General features: G+C 43.2%; 1 protein-coding gene across 2 annotated transcripts in view; it reads left to right on the top strand.

The window, feature by feature from the left end:
• The window catches only part of pde4ba (phosphodiesterase 4B, cAMP-specific a), a 336,700-nt gene that overhangs the window by 93,603 nt on the left and 222,954 nt on the right, over nucleotides 1-20,143 (top strand). For both annotated transcript variants that reach the window (XM_014123403.2, XM_045687797.1), the window contains exon 3: nucleotides 11,781-12,007. In XM_014123403.2, coding sequence (XP_013978878.1) covers nucleotides 11,781-12,007 — 227 coding nt within the window. The remainder of the gene's footprint in view (nucleotides 1-11,780; nucleotides 12,008-20,143) is intronic.

Genomic DNA, 20,143 nt, shown 5'->3' with positions numbered 1-20,143 from the left:
TTTGTGTGTTTTTGGTTTATGTTCTATGTGTTTATCTAGTTTTCTATTTCTATGTTGGGTTTTTGGCAATGACCTCCAATTAGAGGCAGCTGGTTGTCGTTGTCTCTAATTGGAGGCCATATTTAGTTGGGTTTGTTTTCACTTGTGTTTTGTCTGTGGTTATTTTCTGTATAGCCTGTGTTGCCTTACGGAACTGTTTTCGTCGTCTGTTTATTTTTGTGTGTGTTTTCTTTAATAAATTAAGAAGATGAGCACTTTACCCGCTGCGACTTGGTCCAATCCTTACGACGCCCATGACACTTAATAGCAAGGCTATGCTCACTGAGTCTGTACATAGTCAGCGCTTTCCTTAAGTTTGGGTCAGTCACAGTGGTCAGGTATTCTGCCAAAGTGTACTCTTTGTTTAGGGCCAAATAGCATTCTAGTTTGCTGTTTTTTGTTAATTCTTTCCAATGTGTCAAGTAATTATCTTTTTGTTTTCTCATGATTTGGTTTGGTCTAATTGTGTTCCTGTTCTGGGGCTCTGTGGGATCTGTTTGTATTTGTAAACAGAGCCCCAGGACCAGCTTTCTTGGGGGACTCTTCTCTAGGTCAATCTATATGTAGGTGATGTCTTTGTTATGGAAGGTTTTAAAATCGCTTCCTTTTAGGTGGTTGTAGAATTTAACGTTTATTTTCTGGATTTTGATAATGAGCGGGTATCGGCCTAATTCTGCTCTGCATGCATTATTTGGTGTTTTACGTTGTACACAGAGGATACTTTGGGTGTTTGCCCCATTTTGTGAATTATTGGTTGGTGAGCTGACCCCAGACTTCACAACTATAAAGGGCAATTGGTTCTATAACTGATTAAAGTATTTTTAGCCAGATCCTAATTGGTATGTTGAATTTTCTGTTCCTTTTGATGGGGTAGAAGGCCCTTCTTGCCTTGTCTCTCAGCTCATTCACAGCTTTGTGGAAGTTACCTGTGGCGCTGATGTTTAGACCAAGGTATGTATAGTTTTTTGTGTGCTCTAGGGCAACGGTGTCTAGATGGAGTTTGTATTTGTGGTCCTGGCAGCTGAACCTTTTTTGGGACACCCTTGTTTTTGTCTTACTGAGATTCACTGTCAGGGCCCAGGTCTGACATAATCTGTGCAGAAGATCTAGGTGCTGCTGTAGAACCTCCTTGGTTGGGGACAGAAGCACCAGATCATCAGCAAACAGTAGACATTTAACTTCAGATTCTAGTAGGGTGAGGCCGAGTGCTGCAGACTGTTCTAGTGCCATCACCAATTCGTTGATATATATGTTGAAGAGGGTGGGGCTCAAGCTGCATACCTGTCTCACCTCACAGCCCTATAGACAGAAATATTTGTGTTTTTTGCCTATTTTTACCGCACACTTGTTGATTGTTTACATGGATTTTATAACGTCATATGTGTTTCCCCCAACACCGCTTTCCATCAATTTGTATAGCAGAACCTCATGGCAAACTTAGTCAAAAGTTGTTGTTTATTATATCAACAAAGCATGAGAAGACTTTGCTTTTGTTTGTTTGTCAATTAAGGTGTGCAGGGTGAATACGTGGTCTGTCGTACAGTAATTTGGTAAAAAGCCAATTTGACATTTGCTCAGTACATTGTTTTCGTTGACGAAATGTACAAGTCTGCTGTTAATGATAATGCAGAAGATTTTCCCAATGTTGCTGTTGACGCGTATCCCACAATAGTTATTGAGGTGAAATTTGTCTCCACTTTTGTGTATTGGGGTGATCAGTCCTTGGTTCCAAATATTGGGGAAGATCCCAGAGCTGAGGATGATGTTAAAGAGGTTAAGTACAGCCAATTGGAATTTGTGGTCTGTATATTTTATCATTTCATTGAGGATACCATCAACACCACAAGCCTTTTTGGTTTAGAAGGTTTGTATTTTGTCTTGTAGTTTATTCATTGTAATTGGAGAATCCAGTGGGTTCTGTTAGTCTTTAGTAGTTGATTCTAAGATTTGTATTTGATCATTTATATGTTTTTGCTGTTTGTTCTTTGTTATAGAGCCAAAAACAATGGAGAAGTGGTTTATCCATATTTATAAACTGGATGGTTCGAGCCCTGAATGCTGATTGGCTGACAGCCGCGGTATAGCACAACATATACCACGCGTATGACAAAACATTTATTTTGACTGCTCTAATTAGGTTGGTAACCCATTTATAATAGCAATAAGGCACCTCGGAGGTTTGTGATATATGGCCAATATACCACGGCTAAGGGCTGTGTTCAGGCACTCCCTGTTGTGTCATGCTTACGAACAGCCCTTAGCCGTGTTATACAGGCCTTATACCACACCCCCCTCGTGCCTTATTGCTTAAATCTCCACCTTTCTCTCCCTCCATCTCCCCATATCTCTAATCCTTCTGAAGGACCCTGCTGTGGTAGTTAAGTGTTTTTTTCTCCATTACATACAAACCCTCCCTCCCCCTTCCACTTACCCCTACTCGCTCATCCTCCCCCTCCCTCCTACCCCCTCATCCTCCCCCTCCCTCCCACCCCCTCATCCTCCCCCTACCTCCCACCCCCTCATCCTCCTCCTCCCTCCTTCCCCCCCTACTGCACATGCAGAGCCTCCAGAGCTTCTCAGAGCCGTGGTATTGTGGAGAGCCTATAAAGCTCTATTCCTGTGCTCTCTCAGAGGGTTAGTTCCTATGGTACCTTTTATGCTTTAGAATGCCGTTTCAGTTTCAACAAAGACCGAAAAAAGAATGGCATTGACATGCAAGCTTTTACTGTAGCAAGGCCAGAGATACTGCTCTGCACTGTTTCCTAGAGCTAGGGCTGGGACTGCGGTACCCACTCACTTCTCAGAAATATCTCTCTCTCTCTCTCTCTCTGAACATGTCTTAAAAGACTTGCCCATGATGTTTACCTAGAGGAATGTAGTGTCAATGGCATGACATGAATGTAGTTGTGCCAACAGGCACGCAAGGCCGTAGAAGCTATCCTACTGTCTATAATATTTATACATGCAGATTGAGTATCGTCTAATATAACATGTCAGTGACAGGCACACACACACACGCACACTGATTTATTCCAGCTCTCTCTCAGTCAGTGACAATAAATTAAACCTAATTTCTCAGCGTTAACAGCTTTATTTATGCCCTCCAATCACTCACCACACAGCACTCAATTCAAGACACATTAAGTCAGTCAGTTAAGCAGAAGGATCTACACCAGCGTGTCTGAAGAGATATGGCAGATAAGATGACTGAACAGAGAAAGCTGTTAGGAGTGATTGACTGACTGACTGACAACCTCAATGTTATCTTCTCAATCAATTTGCAAAGGGAAATGATTTATTACAAGCTGAACTGGCTTGATACAGTTTCTCTATTGGTTTGGCTCAGTGTGGGGAGCACACATGCTCTCAAAAAACAGTTGTTGTTAACACCTTCCAGAGTTTTATTTAGCAAACTAGCTCAAATACACTGCAAAATGTATTATTGCTTTCATTTCAGATTAACCAAATGTATCCATGAAAGATATATAGATCATCTGTTGATTAGCTCATATAGATAGCCCCCTCCCCCTCCCCTACTACCTCCTCTGTCCTCCTCTCCTCTGTCCTCTCCTCTGTCCTCTCCTCTTTCCTCTCCTCTGTCCTCTCCTCTGTCCTCTCCTCTCCTCTCCTCTCCTCTCCTCTCCTCTCCTCTCCTCTCCTCTCCTCTCCTTCTCTCGGCCTGGCCTCAGGTCTCTCCTGCAGAGACACCAGCTCCACACTCTCTCCCTTATTTGTCCTCTGCCTCTTGGTGGTCTTGAAATACAGATAGCTGGCCATGATGGTCGTCAAGAACGTCAGCAGCACTAAGACGTGTCTGATGATGAAGGCTGTCAGAGGAGAGGCTGGAACAGAAAAACTTTTGCTAAGGGGATTGATTATCATCAGATTCCTCTGTGGAATATTTCTCAAAGTCTGTCAAAGTTAAAAGCCTGGTTGGTTCTCAGTTACCTGTGACAGTGAGGGACAGGAGCTCTCTGAGGAGCTCTGTGGAGAAGTTATGAGAGAAAACATAAATTGCATTAACACAGATGTAGTTCCATTGGTGGGACTCTGAGTCATCTGCAGTGGGGAAGAGGAAGACAACAGAGTGATTGACAGCTGACTTGGTCTGGGTTCTGTTGGAGCCAGTGAACGAGAGGAGGAATGAATCCTCCTGGGTACTGTGGCTGAGTGGAGCAGGTGATGGGGAAGCTGTGACCCCTGAACACATCTGGCCCCTGGTGTCACCTGGAGACCCCTCCCATTGAGACATTGAGAGAGATATTAAGCTGGAGCAGGAGATCTGCTGTATATATTGCAACCAAAGACCATGTAACACACTCCCTGAGTGCGGACTCTGAGCCAACGCAGGTAACTGGGTTTACAGCCATCTTTAAATCAGATGTATCTTCAGGCTAATTTACAATTGAATAAGCGGAGCCACACCCTAGCTGTGAACATACTACAGCTGCTTCCTTCATGGATAACCAAATGTCTCAAATTTTCCCACTCTCCTATCTTGTACTCTTCCAGTCTACCTACACAGTGACTGCCTCCTCCCACCAGCCTCAGATCATCAGGCTCTGAGCAGTTCAGTCCAACAGCGTTACCAGGGAGGCAGGTCTGCTCTTCTCTGGCTGAAGTGTTACAGTGCAGGAGAAGGGACTCATTGCCTTTACATTGGAACTCTTCAGCCCAGGTTGGAACCTCACCTTCTCCATAGAGCCCCTGCTGTAGCGCTGCAGGAGCCCCACAGCCAAGCTCCCGACAGACTACCTCTGCATCCTGCCAGTCAAAGTCAACTTTACACACTGAGGGCCAGCACTGATTGGATTTCACCTCCAGTCTCCCAGAGCAGAGACCAGCTCCATCCACGAGCCTCAAGGAGTCTGAACAGACCACAATGTCAATGGTATTGTAACCAAAAGAACCAAACTCGGCAGAGCTGACTCGACACTCCTTGAGAGTAGACTCAATGTCTGAACAACTAAACTGCTTAACGTTACAAATAAACCCCTTTTCCTTGCATCTCTCTCCAAATGGAGAATTGTAACGTGTATCTACAGCATTCCCACAGCCCAGCTCTCTACACAACATCTTTGCATCTTTCATGCCCCAGCCATGACTAAATACTGCCGCTCATTCTCCTCCACTATTCCAGAGCAGGAGCTGGTCCCATTCACAAGGCTGACTGAGCTGGCTGGTGTATCTGAGGAGAAACAAACACCCAGGTCTCAATCCCTGATTACAGGGGAACAGAAGAATTCAAAAAGTATGCCTCGCTATACAGTATACATATTTCACATTTCTTGGGCATGATTGCTTATGTGTATAACACAGCACACATGCATTAACTATCACGTATACTCCGTCTCCGGCCTATAGGTCATCAGGCTGCTGATTATCCCGCACACCTGTCACCATCGTCTCGCGCACCTGCACCTCATGACACTCACCTGGACTCCATCACCTCCTTGATTATCTTCCCTATATCTGTCACTCCCCTTGGTTCTTTCCTCAGGTGTTATTGACTCTGTTTTCATGTTGGTGCATTGTTTGTGTTACGTGTTCATTGTTTATTTTATTTATTAAGACAGTCACTCCCTGAACTTGCTTCCTGACACTCAGCGCACTCGTTACATTGACATCACACTTCCATGTGTTGGCCTCATCAGACCTGTCCTCACAGTCAGCGTCTCCATCACACTTCCAGGTGTTGGCCTCATCAGACCTGTCCTCACAGTCAGCGTCTCCATCACACTTCCAGGTGTTGGCCTCATCAGACCTGTCCTCACAGTCAGCGTCTCCATCACAATTCCAGGTGAGGGGGATGCATCTTCCGTCGCCACACGGGGGAAACTTCCAGGGGCACTGGGGCTTCATGCAGCTGGATTTGTCCCAATTGTCCTCGCAGTCCATGGTTATACCTAGCACAGGTATATCAGTATAACACAGCCCTAGATGCACTAGCACAGGTATATATCAGTATAACACAGCCCTAGATGCACTAGCACAGGTATATATCAGTATAACACGGAGTTGTACCCCCTTTTGCCCTCAGAACAGCCTCAATTCGTCAGGGCATGGACTCCATAATGTGTCGAAAGTGTTCCACAGGGATGCTGGCCCATGTTGACTCCAATGCTTCCCACTAGGTGTGTGAACATTTAAACACTAAAAGGTTTAAACAAAGTTGGGATTGTTAACGCTAAGAAAAATCCCTAACCCACTTAATCAAAATCACCGTGCAGCTATCCGTGTTATAGCCGATAGGCTATAAAGGACTGGGAAAGGTGTAATTCAAATAAAACCAGAGAGGAAGAGGCAAACTTTGGGCTACTTGGTGAATTTGCAAGGCATGCAAGACAAGACATTGCGAGAATCAACCAGGTTTAGTGGAAGTATGAAATAGTATGAATTTACTTATCAAAATTAAAATCTCAATGTAAAAACATCATTTTTACCTGTAAATGTTTGCTTCTTTTCTTTGGCAACTGTGGTTTAAGTGGGATAAATGCCTCCACTCTGTACATTATCTGGAACTAATAAACTTGGGCAGTACTAAGTCGTCCATTATTTTCAGATAATGTACAAATCGTCAGTGTTTATCCCTTACATTTACAGTGCATTCGGAAAGTATTCAGACCCTTTCACTTTTTCCACATTTTGTTACGTTACAACCTTATTCAAATTTTTATTTAATTTTTTATCCTCATCAATCTACACACAATACCCCATAATGACGAAGTGAATCAGGTTTTTAGACATTTTTGCAAGTGTATTAAAAATGAAAAATACCTTCTTTGATTTACATAAGTATTCAGACCATTTGCTACTCGAAATTCAGCTCAGGTGCATCCTGTTGATCTTTGATCATCCTTGAGATGTTTCTACAACTTCATTGGAGTACACCTGTGGTCATTTCAATTGATTGGACATGATTTGGAAAGGCACACCTGTCTATATAAGGACCCACAGTTGACATTGCATGTCAGAGCAAAAACCAAGCCATGAGGTCGAAGAAATTGTCCGTAGAGCTCTGAGACGGGATTGTGTCGAGGTACATATCTGGGGAAGGGTACCATAATATTTCTGCAGCAGTGAAGGTCCCCAAGAATGGAGGAAGTTTGGACTCTTCCTAGAGCTTGTCACCCGGCCAAACTGAGCAATCGGGGGAGAAGGGCCTTGGTCAGGGAGGTGACCAAGAACCCGATGGTCACTCTGACAGAGCTCTAGAGTTCCCCTGTGGAGATGGGAGAACCTTCCAGAAGGAGAACCATTTCTGCAGCACTCCACCAATCAGGTCTTTATGGTACAGTGGCCAGACGGAAGCCACTTCTCAGTAAAAGGCACATGACAGCCCGCTTGCAGTTTGCCAAAAGTCAACGAAAGGACTCTGACCATGAGAAACAAGATTATCTGATCTGGTGAAACCAAGATTGAACTCTTTGGCCTGAATGCCAAGCGTCACGTCTGGAGGAAATCAGGCACCTCTCATCACCTGGCCAATACCATCCCTACGGTGAAGCATGATGGTGGCAACATCATGCTATGGGGATGTTTTTCAGCGGCAGGGACAGAGAGACTAGTCAGGATCAAGGGAAAGATGAATGGAGCAAAGTACAGCGAGATCCTTGATGAAAACCTGCTCCAGAGCTTTCAGGACCACAGACTGGGGCGAAGGTTCACCTTCCAACAGGACAACGACCCTAAGCACACAGCCAAGACAATGCAGGAGTGACTTTGGGACAGGTCTCTGAATGCCCTTGAGTGGCCCAGATAGAGCCAGAACAAGAACCCGATCAAACATCTCTGGAGAGACCTGAAAATAGCTGTCCATCGACACTCCCCATCCAACCTGACAAAGCTTGAGAGGATCTGCAGAGAAGAATGGGAGAAAGTGCCAAGCTTGTAGTGTCATACCCAAGAAGAGTCAAGGCTGTATTCGCTGCCAAAGGTGCTTCAACAAAGTACTGAGTAAAGGGTCTGAATACTTATGTAAATGTAATAATGACGTGTTTTTTCTTTGTCATTATGGGGTATTGTGTGTAGATTGATGAGAGAAAAAAGCAATTTAATCCATTTTAGAATAGGGCTGTAACAAAATTCAGAACAAGTCAAGGGGTCTGAATCCTTTCCGAATGGAATGCACTGTAAGAGTTGTACAAAGTTGGTAGAATTGTATAAAAATGATTTACAGCTGTAATGGCTGCCAAAGGTGCTTCCATCAAGTATTAACTCTGGGGTGTGAAGACATGCGCAATCAATACATATTTTTTTCATTTGGAAAATGTGCTATTATCTTTCTTTCACATTGTAAATAAGGTATTTCTGTTTTTTATTTTAAATAGGTTTGCACACATTTCTAAAAACCTATTTTTGCTTTGTTGTTATTGGGTTTTGTGTGTAGATTGATGAGGAAAAACATTGGTTTAATACCTTTTAGAATAAGGCTGTAAAATGTAAAAAAGTCAAGGGGTCTGAATACTTTCCGAATGCACTGCATATCAGAATAACACAGGTATATCAGTGAAACAGCATCATACCTGCATTCCAAGACGGGATTATCAATTGTGGTGGCTAATTTCTCCATTACCAAATGAGGAGAGTTACAAACTTCACACACCAGTCAGAGTTGTACTTAACTCCATCTTTAATAATTAAGAGCTTTTGCAAAACCACTTTGACTTTCAATGATGCGCTATCTCTAATGAACCATTGAAAAGTGATTACACAAAAGTAAAAAGATCTTTTATAGCCAAGATACAGTACACCCCTCTCAACGTACATGACGAACCACAGATACATAGAATGGGTCACAAGGTTAAGTTTTGTATGAAAGATATCTATAAAACATAGCAGACAGCAACTGCTCTGTCAACAGTTTTCATTGTATAGACCAGTGTCTGGTCCTCCTACTCCAAACTGGAACCGTCTCTCCCTGGTATGGTGTAGAACAGAAACACCATCTCATCCAATGGCATAAATCAATTGACAACTCTAGATACTCCCATCTCAAGTAAACCCCCTCTTGACTCCACTCCTGGACAAGCTCACTGAGGGGAGTGAGCCTCTAGGTCATACACTATCCCAAGATAAGTGCAACATCAGAGGGGACATACAATGGTCCAGACACTGCCATACACTTTCCCCCAATGCCAAAGGAGGGAGTGACTTGCGCACAGACATTGTGGAGACAAGTAATTGGTTCCCCATTAATCACGCCATCCCTTCATATGGTTTAACAGAGACATTCACATATGACAAGTATCTCACATAAGCATATTATGCAAATAAAACATCTTAATTATCTATGTTACCCAACTAATTCTGATTAATCCGCCACACAATATAAATGCAGGTATCTGTCTCTAATTGGGGCACAAGCTGTGTTAGCTTGCTGACTGAAGAGTTAACTGAAGAGTGCAGCGTATAAACCTCTTATCTTCTTACATTGACTGTAGTAGAGTGGAGTTGATTTCATATCACCTCTTATATCTTCTTACATTGACTGTAGTGGAATTGATTTCATATCACCTCTTATATCTTCTTACATTCTCATTTTCTCATACTAATAACCATCAACATTTTCTCACTCACAGCTCTCACAGCTAATCAGTGATCAGCGATAAAAACCAAAGGAAATAGCTCAGAAAGCAGCCACTGCGTTTCCAACTGTCTGAGAAATTCTCATAGAGAATGTTTCTGTTGATTTACATACAGTACCAGTCAAAAGTTTGGACACAGCTACTCATTCAAGGGTTTTTCTTTATTTTTACTATTTTCTACATTGAAGAATAATAGTGAAGACATCAAAACTATGAAAAAACACATATGGAATCATGTAGTAATAAAAAAGTGTTAAACAAATCTAAATATATTTTATATTTGAGATTCTTCAAATTCTTCTCTCAACCACCTTCATGAGGAATGCTGGTCCAACAGTCTTGAAGTTTCCAACCCAATTATATTAATTTGGGGACAGGTCGGAAAGCATTTGCCATTTATTCCAATTTAGCTTGCTAGCTTGCACTTGCTAGCTAATTTGTCCTATTTAGCTAGCTTGCTGTTGCTAGCTAATTTGCCTGGGATATAAACATTGAGTTGTTATTTTACCTGAAATGCACAAGGTCCTCTAATCCTCACATAAAACGGTCAACCGAATCTTTTCTGGTCATCTCTCCTCCTTCCAGGCCTTTTCTTCTCTTGACTTTACATTGCGATTGGCAACTTTCATAAATTAGGTGCATTACCGCCACCGACCTCGTTCGTCTTTCAGTCACCCACGTGGGTATAACCAATGGAGATGGCACGTGGGTACCTACTTCCAATGAGGAGATGGGAGAGGTTGATGTTGAGATGTGTCTTTTACTTTAATTCTGTGAAGCATTTATTTGGGCTGCAATTTCTGAGGCTGGTAACGCTAATGAACTTATCCTCTGCAACAGAGGTAACTCTGGGTCTTCCATTCCTGTGACGGGCCTCATGAGAGCCAGTTTCATCATTGTGCTTGATGGTTTTTGCGACTGCACTTGAAGAAACGTTAAAAGTTCTTTAAATATTCCGGATTGACTGACCTTCATGTCTTAAAGTAACAATGGACTGTCGTTTCTCTTTGCTTATTTGAGGTGTTCTTGCCATAATATGGACTTGGTCTTTTACCAAATAGGGCTATCTTCTGTATACCACCTCTACCTTGTCACAACACAACTGATTGTCTCAAACGCATTAAGGAAAGAAATTCCATAAATTAACTTTAAACAAGGCACACCTGTTAATTGAAATGCATTCCAGGTGACTACCTCATGAAGCTGGTTGAGAAAATACCAAAAGTTTGCATAGCTGTCATCAAATTGTGGCTACTTTGAAAAATCTCAAGTATAAAATATATTTTGATTTGTTTAACACTTTTTTAGTTACTACATGATTTCATGTGTTATTTCATAGTTTTGATGTCTTCACTATTATTCTACATTGTAGAAAATAGTAAAAAATAAAGAAAAACCCTTGAATGAGTAGATGTGTCCACACTTTTGACTGGTACTGTATGTCACCGAAGAAGACCTAGTAAAACCAATGCCTGACAAACTTTTAGTGACCAGTGACATTGTCATCGATCCTTTCATTTCTATAATACCAATGTATTCGATCTATTCAAATGACTGTCTTGAGCTATACATCTTCGCAGTTTTTAGTGAACCTGATGTTTGCATGTGACCTACAGGATTACTCACCTAAGGGTTGAACTTTTATGAAGGTTTTCGAGTATTTTTTGCAAGGATGTGTTTTGTTTTGTTTGTTTGAGACAAAATCTGAATATTCTAATAGTCTTGCAAAATAAAAGTTTGACAGTTGTGTTAATTCTATTGAGACCATGTTACCTTGTACTAAACCAATTGAGAAAAACTGCAAGGCCATTCATCTGGGAGGAACAAGAGGGACTCAGGGGAAACCCCCTCTTAGACATGCTCAGTGGTACATGCCAGTTGGAGAACATCTTGTTTTGGAGCAAGTCAAGTGAGGAAAAGGGGGGTGCTTGCTTCTGTGGTTGGATCTCTCATCAACTCAAAAACAAGAGAGTGATGTTCTTCAACATCAGGCTGCTTCTCTCTGTTCTATCTTCTGAAATCAGCTGCCGTTGAAAACGAGGCCTTTGGTTCCCCTTAGTGGCCAAAGTAGTCAATCTGAAAGATGTAAGTGTGCTGGACATATCAATCAACATATAATCTCATCTTCATCAAAAGTACTTTTTCTCTCTCTAGGACAGTAAAGGGCCTCCAGACTGTGGTCTTAGTGAGTACTCCTGTACGCTTGGTGTCGACCTACGGCGGGGACGCAGACGGTTCTCTGGCAACCTGCAGCTGCCCCCGTTGTCGTGGCGACAGGCAGAGAGGTCGCGGACCCCTGACGATGACTGGGTCGTCCGACCCACCTTCCTCCCCTTCTGCGCCCCGCCCCGTATCGACATCACACCTGTCGACCCCGAGTGGTGAGCACACACACACACACACACACACACACACACACACACACACACACACACACACACTCCACTTTCTTCCATTATATTCCTAACTAAACTCCTATGGTGATAATGTAGATCCATTCAAAACCCAGAGAGACCAACTGTACCATTTCATACAATGACTCCCATCGCCACCATTTCTTACCCACTGATTTTTTTCACCTTTATTTAACTAGGCAAGTCAGTTAAGAACAAATTCTAATTTTCAGTGACAGCCTATGAACAGTGGGTGAACTGCCTTGTTCAGGGGCAGAACAACAGATTTTTACCTTGTCAACTCGGGGATTCAATCTTGCAACCTTTCGGTTACTAGCCCAACGCTCTAACCACTAGGCTACCTGCCACCCCATATACCTACAGTTGGTTCTCTCTGGCCCATTTACCATGTGGTATCATAGCCCTATCAACGCCAATAAGGCCTGATTGGAGTGAATATCCCGACGTTGATGGTTGTACACTATATATTATTAGTCAGTGGGAGCTGCTGGTTCAGTATCTGATGAATAATCTGTAGAGGGAACATTGCTGAGAGAGACAGAGAGAAAAAAGAGAGGGAGAGAGAAAGAGAGAGGCAGGGAGAGAGAGAGAGAGAGAATGAGAGAGAGAGCCCCAGGACAGCAACACAATCAAATCATGAGAAATCAAAAAGATAATTACTTGACACATTGGAAAGAATTAACAAAAAAACTGAGCAAACTAGAATGCTATTTGGCCCTAAACAAAGAGTACACTTTGGCAGAATACCTGACCACTGTGACTGACCCAAACTTAAGGAAATCTTTGACTATGTACAGACTCAGTGAGCATAGCCTTGCTATAGAGAAAGGCCGCCAAAGGCAGACCTGGCTCTCAAAAGAAGACAGGCTATCTGCACACTGCCCACAAAATGAGGTGGAAATTGAGCTGCACTTACTAACCTCCTGCCAAATGTATGACCAAAGAGACACATATTTCCCTCAGATTACACAGACCCACAAAGAATTCGAAAACAAATCCAATTTTGATAAACTCCCATATCTACTGGGTGAAATATCACAGTGTGCCACCACAGCAGCAAGATTTGTGACCTGTTGCCACAAGAAAAGGGCAACCAGTGAAGAACAAACACCATTTATGTTTATCTATTTTCCTTTTTGTACTTTATTTGCACATCGTTACAGCACTGTATATAGACATAATATGACATTTGAAATGTCTTTATTCTTTTGAAACTTTTGTGAGTGTAATGTTTAAGGTTAGTTTTTAATTGTTTATTGAACTTTTGTTTATTATCTATTTCACTTGCTTTGGCAATGTAAACATATGTTTCCGATGCCAATAAAGCCTCTTGAATTTGATTTAATTGAAATGTAATTATGAGACAGAGCAGGAGAGAGAGAATGAGAGAGAGAGAGAGAGAGAGCAGGAGAGAGAGACTGGCTGATTGAGAGGGAGAGAGAGACAAGCTGAGGGAGAGAGAGAGCAGGAGAGAGACACATGCTGAGAGAGAGAGACCTCAATGACCACCCTTACAAAGGGTTAGAGAAGGGTTAGTGAGAGTGCTTGGCAGTTGAGAGTGAGATGCCCACACACACGTGTACATGCACAAGCACAATCACAGGGACACACACGTACACACACACACACACACAGCTGACTTAATTAGCTTTGATTAGCTCGTTAACTGAATTCTTATCTGGATTTGACACTCCTGGACTCCAGGCTCTGGTTCATTGTGTGTGTCCCTGTGTGCGTGGATGTGTGGTCTGTGTCGTGTGTGTGTGTGTGTGTGTGTGCACACCCCTGCAAGCCTTGCAAGCAAGCAGGGTGTGTGTGGACACACACTATGCTTGAGTCTTTCCCTGGAGCAGGTGTGGGATCTACTGTTTTCTAGCTCTAACAATGAGCTCAGAGTCAGACTGAACTTCCTCTACAGCAGTTTGCCCAGTATTATTTGATAAGTTTCCATGGTACGGTGGTTACTGCTTGAACACTGAGACAGGAGGTTCCTAAAGAGCACACTACATTTCAGGAACAGTTTAGTACCCAGTCTACCCAGAGAGTAGTTTAGTACCCAGTCTACCCAGAGAGTAGTTTAGTACCCAGTCTACCCAGTGAGTAGTTTAGTACCCAGTCTACCCAGAGAGTAGTTTAGTACCCAGTCTACCCAGAGAGTAGTTTAGCGCCCAGTCTACCCAGAGAGTAGTTTAGTACCCAGTCTACCCAGAGAGTAGTTTAGTACCCAGTCTACCCAGAGAGTAGTTTAGTACCCAGTCTACCCAGAGAGTAGTTTAGTACCCAGTCTACCCAGAGAGTAGTTTAGCACCCAGTCTACCCAGAGAGTAGTTTAGCGCCCAGTCTACCCAGAGAGTAGTTTAGCACCCAGTCTACCCAGAGAGTAGTTTAGCACCCAGTCTACCCAGAGAGTAGTTTAGCACCCAGTCTACCCAGAGAGTAGTTTAGCACCCAGTCTACCCAGAGAGTAGTTTAGCACCCAGTCTACCCAGAGAGTAGTTTAGCACCCAGTCTACCCAGAGAGTAGTTTAGCACCCAGTCTACCCAGAGAGTAGTTTAGCACCCAGTCTACCCAGAGAGTAGTTTAGTACCCAGTCTACCCAGAGAGTAGTTTAGTACCCAGTCTACCCAGAGAGTAGTTTAGCACCCAGTCTACCCAGAGAGTAGTTTAGTACCCAGTCTACCCAGAGAGTAGTTTAGCACCCAGTCTACCCAGAGAGTAGTTTAGTACCCAGTCTACCCAGAGAGTAGTTTAGTACCCAGTCTACCCAGAGAGTAGTTTAGCACCCAGTCTACCCAGAGAGTAGTTTAGTGCCCAGTCTACCCAGAGAGAAGTTTAGCGCCCAGTCTACCCAGAGAGTAGTTTAGCGCCCAGTCTACCCAGAGAGTGTATGCTAGAGTTTCCTGTACTTTGCTGTTGTGTAAACTTGTCTCCTGTAGTAAGGTGTTGTGGGCCTATCCACTCAGACAAGAGGACACTGAAAGTCAGCTGATTTGGCATGTTGCCTGGAAAATTACCAGGTCGTGGCATATATGACCTGGTATTTAGTGTTGAATGTGCTTTATTCAGATCATTTGAATAAACTTTGAGGATTTTCATTTGGAATAAACATTATTGAATGTGTGATTGGGATACGAAGCATGCTTTCCCACATTCTACCAGAAGAGGGCGGTGTTAATGTGAATTACATCTGTACTGTTTATTGTGATGTCAGACTTATTCTCTATTGAACAAGGTCATACGAGTTAGCGAGCATCTTTCTGTGGAATATCTCTTCTTATGCATACATAGATGCATACACACACACACACACACACACACACACACACACACACACACACACACACACACACACACACACACACACACAGAGTTTTAATATGAGGGCTACTAACAATATTGATTTGCATATCTTGATCAAACCTAAACCAGTTAACCAGCCAGTATAGCTGGTGTGTTAGACTGTCAGACTGTTATTTAAATTATAAATATTTTTTTCAATTCTCACCTTTATTTAACCAGGTAGGCCAGTTGAGAACAAGTTCTCATTTACGACTGCGACCTGGCCAACATAAAGCAAAGCAGTGTGACAAAAAACAACAGAGTTACACATAGGATAAACAAAAGTACAGTCAATAACACAATATAAAAATCTATATACAGTGTGTGCAAATGGAGTAAGGAGGTAAGGCAATAAATAGGCAATAGTAGCGAAGTAATTACAATTTAGCAAATTAACACTGAAGTGATAGATGTGCAGATGATGATGTGAAATACTGGTGTGCAAAAGAGCAAAAAAGTAAATGAAAAAACAATATGGGGATGAGGTAGGTACTTGGGTGGGCTATTTACCGATGGGCTGTGTACAGCTGCAGCGATCAGTAAGCTGCTCAGATAGCTGATGCTTAAAGTTAGCGAGGGAGATATAAGTCTCCAACTTCAGCAATTTTTGCAATTTGTTCCAGTCATTGGCAGTAGAGAACTGGAAGGAAAGGCGGCCAAAGTGGGTGTTGGCTTTGGGGATGATCAATGAGATATACCTGCTGGAGCGCATGCAACGGGTGGGTGTTGTTATGGTGACCAGTGAGCGGAGCTTTATCTAGCGGAGCTTTATCTAGCAAAGACTTATAGATGACCTGGAGCCAGTGGGTCTGGCGACGAATATGTAGCGAGGGCCAGCCAACGAGAGCATACAGGTCGCAGTGGTGGGTGGTATAAGGGGCTTTGGTGACAAAACGGATGGCACTGTGATAGACTGCATCCAATTTGCTGAGTAGAGTGTTGGAGGCCATTTTGTAAATTACATCGCCGAAGTGGAGGATCGGTAGGATAGTCAGTTTTACGAGGGTATGTTTGGCAGTGTAAGTGAAGGAGGCTTTGTTGCGAAATAGGAAGCCGATGCTAGATTTAATTTTGTATTGGAGATGCTTAATATGAGTCTGGAAGGAGAGTTTACAGTCCAGCCAGACACCTAGGTATTTGTAGTTGTCCACATATTCTAAGTCAGGACCGTCCAGAGTAGTGATGCTAGTCGGGCGGCGGGTGTGGGCAGCGATCGGTTGAAGAGCATGCATTTAGTTTCCTAGCGCTTAAGAGCAGTTGAAGGCCATGGAAGGAGAGTTGTATTGCATTGAAGCTCATTTGGACGTTTGTTAACACAGTGTTCAAAAAAGGGCCAGAAGTATACAGAATGGTGTTGTCTCGATAGAGGTGGGTCAAGGAATCACCCGCAGCAAGAGCAACATCATTGATATATATACAGAGAAAAGAGTCGGCCCGAGAATTGAACCCTGTGGTAACCCCATAGAGACTGCCAGAGGTCCGGACAACAAGCCCTCCAATTTGACACACTGAACTCTATCTGAGAAGTACTTGGTGAACCAGGCAATGCAGTCATTTGAGAAACCAAGGTTGTTGAGTCTGCTAATAAGAATGTGGTGATTGACAGAGTCGAAAGCCTTGGCCAGGTCGATGAAGACGGCTGCACAGTACTGTCTTTTATTGATGGCGGTTATGATATCGTTTAGTACCTTGAGCGTGGCTGAGGTGCACCCGTGACCAGCTCAGAAACCGGATTGCACAGCGGAGAAGGTATGGTGGGATTCTAAATGATCAGTGATCTGTTTGTTAACTTGGCTTTCGAAGACTTTAGAAAGGCAGGGCAGGATGGATATAGGTCTGTAACAGTTTGGGTCTAGAGTATCTCCCCCTTTGAAAAGGGGGATGACCGCGGCAGCTTTCCAGGCTTAAGGAATCTCGGACGATACGAAAGAGAGGTTGAACAGACCAGTAATAGGGGTTGCAACAATGGCGGAGGATAATTTTAGAAAGAGAGGGTCCAGATTGTCTAGCCCAGCTGTTTTGTATGGGTCCAGGTTTTGCAGATCTTTCAGAACATTTGCTATCTGGATTTGGGTGAAGGAGAAGCTGGGGAGGCTTGGGAAAGTTGCTGTGGGGGGTGCGGATCTGTTGGCCAGGGTTGGGGTAGCCAGGAGGAAAGCATGGCCAGCCATAGAGAAATTCCTTCTTGAAATTCTCAGTTATCGTGGATTTATCGGTGGTGACAGTGTTACCTAGCTTCAGTGCAGTGGGCAGCTGGGAGGAGGTGCTCTTACCCTCCATGGACTTTACAGTGTCCCAGAACGTTTTGGAGTTAGAGCTACAGGATGCAAATTTCTGTTTGAAAAAGCTAGCCTTTGCTTTCCTAACTGACTGTGTGTATTGGTTCCTGACTTCCCTGAAAAGTTGCATATCGCAGGGACTATTTGATGCTAGTGCAGTACGCCACAGGATGTTTTTGTGCTGGTCGAAGGCAGTCAGGTCTGGAGTGAACCAAGGGCTATATCTGTTCTTAGTTCCACATTTTTTAAAAGGGACATGCTTATTTATCCTCTCCAGCGTCTCATCCCGTCAGCGGGATCAAAATCCAGCGAAAAATCATATCGCCAATTAGCATTAAAAAAAAATCATAATTACAATTTTTTTTTTTTTATATATATACATTTTTTTATAGATACACCTCTCCTGAATCGACCCACGTCGTCCGATTTCAAAAAGGTTTTACAGGAAAAGCAAATCATTACATTATGTTAGATGAGTCCATCGTAAAAAGCAGCTTCATAGCCATTTTCCGACCAACCACTTGCATCACATATAATCAAAAAACAGCTAAATGCAGCACTAACCTTTTACAAACTTCATCAGATGGCACCCCTAGGACATCATGTTATACAATGCATGCATTCTTTTGTTCAATAAAGGTCATATTTATATATAAAAACAGCATTTTACATCGGCGTCTGACGTTGACTAAATAATTTCCCCTCAAATGCGTCCCGGTAAACAATGCTACAATTCCCTAAATTACTATCCGATAACGATTTTTTAAATTTATATTGTCAATCTAACATTTATAGATGAATATCTCTTGAGAACACCTGTCATACCAGATTTTAAATTAACTTTACTGGGTAATCACACTTTGCGATAAAAGGAGATGCGATACTCAGAAAATGAGCTAATATACAGAGCTCGGCGCCATCTTGGAAACAATCGCATGTCACATCTCATCTTGTATAATATTGTCAATAATCGCCTACCTTTAGTTGTCTTCATCAGAAAGCATCCCAGGTCCACAACAGATGTATTTTCAGTCAAAAAGTCCATACTTCACGTTCCATTAGCCTGCTGTTGGTAGCGCGTCCTATGGCTCTCTCCAAGCGCAGGGCTGAAGTTCCGGATAAAATGAGATTCTCCCGCCTGTAGGTTCGTTCAAACATGTCAAACGTTGTAAAACATTAATCTTCAGGGCCTGTAACACCAAGAGAGCCAATAAGATTCGAGGGGGGATGATTTCATTGCCTTTAAAACCGTTTCCAAAGGTGGGGGTAGACATGGCCGCCGGCGTCATAATGGTGATGGCCCATCCCCTGTGACCAATTTCCAACGCGTCTCATTCACTGAGTTTCGACTGTATAAGGCTCAAACCACTGTGAAAAGACTGGCGACATCTAGTGGAAGCAATAGGAAGTGCTCACTGAACCATGGTTAACGGTGTGATTTATAGGGAAAGATGAGAAGTCGAGTCCACAATTCTGAATTCCACTTCCTGTTTCAATCGGTCTCGGGGTTTTGACTGCCATTTGAGTTCTGTTATACTCACAGACACCATTCAAACAGTTTTAGAAACTTTAGGGTGTTTTCTATCCATATATAATAAGTATATGCATGCCCTAGCTTCTGAGTTTGATTAGTAGGCCGTTGAAAATGGGAACGATTTTTTGCGCTGTGGTGCCCCCTATCCTAGGGTATCCTCAAGAGGTTTTAAGATGGTGAGGAAATTACTTTTAAAGAACGACCAGGCATCCTCTACTGACGGGATGAGGTCAATATCCTTTCAGGATACCCGGGCCAGGTTGATTAGAAAGGCCTGCACGCAGAAGTGTTTTAGGGAGCATTTGACAGTGATGAGGGGTGGTCGTTTGACTGTGGACCCATAGCGGACGCAGGCAATGAGGCAGTGATCGCTGAGATCCTGGTTGAAAACAGCAGAGGTGTATTTGGAGGGCAAGTTGGTCAGGATAATATCTATGAGGGTGCCCATGTTTACGGATTTAGCGTTGTACCTGGTGGGTTCCTTGATGATTTATGTGAGATTGAGTGCATCTAGTTTAGATTGTAGGACGGCCGGGGTGTTAAGCATATCCCAGTTATGGTCACCTAACAGAACGAACTCTGAAGATAGATGGGGGGCAATCAATTCACATATGGTGTCCAGGGCACAGCTGGGAGTTGAGCGGGATCTATAACAGGCGGCAACAGTGAGAGACTTATTTCTGGAGAGATTCAGTTTTAAAATTAGAAGCTCGAACTGTTTGGGCATAGACCTGGAAAGTATGACAGAACTCTGCAGGCTATCTCTGCAGTAGATTGTAACTCCTCCCCCTTTGGCAGTTCTATCATGTTGGAAAATGTTGTAGTTGGGGATGGAAATCTCAGCATTTTTGGTGGCCTTCCTAAGCCAGGATTCAGACACGGCTAGGACATCAGGGTTGGTGGAGTGTGCTAAAGCAGTGAGTAAAACAAACCTAGGGAGGAGGCTTCTG

Source organism: Salmo salar, chromosome ssa10 (genome assembly GCF_905237065.1).
Source record: "Salmo salar chromosome ssa10, Ssal_v3.1, whole genome shotgun sequence".
Classification (NCBI taxonomy): Eukaryota; Metazoa; Chordata; class Actinopteri; order Salmoniformes; family Salmonidae; genus Salmo; species Salmo salar.
The sequence above is the reverse complement of the archived record's forward strand: the minus strand, read 5'-3'. Positions and strand labels throughout refer to the sequence as shown.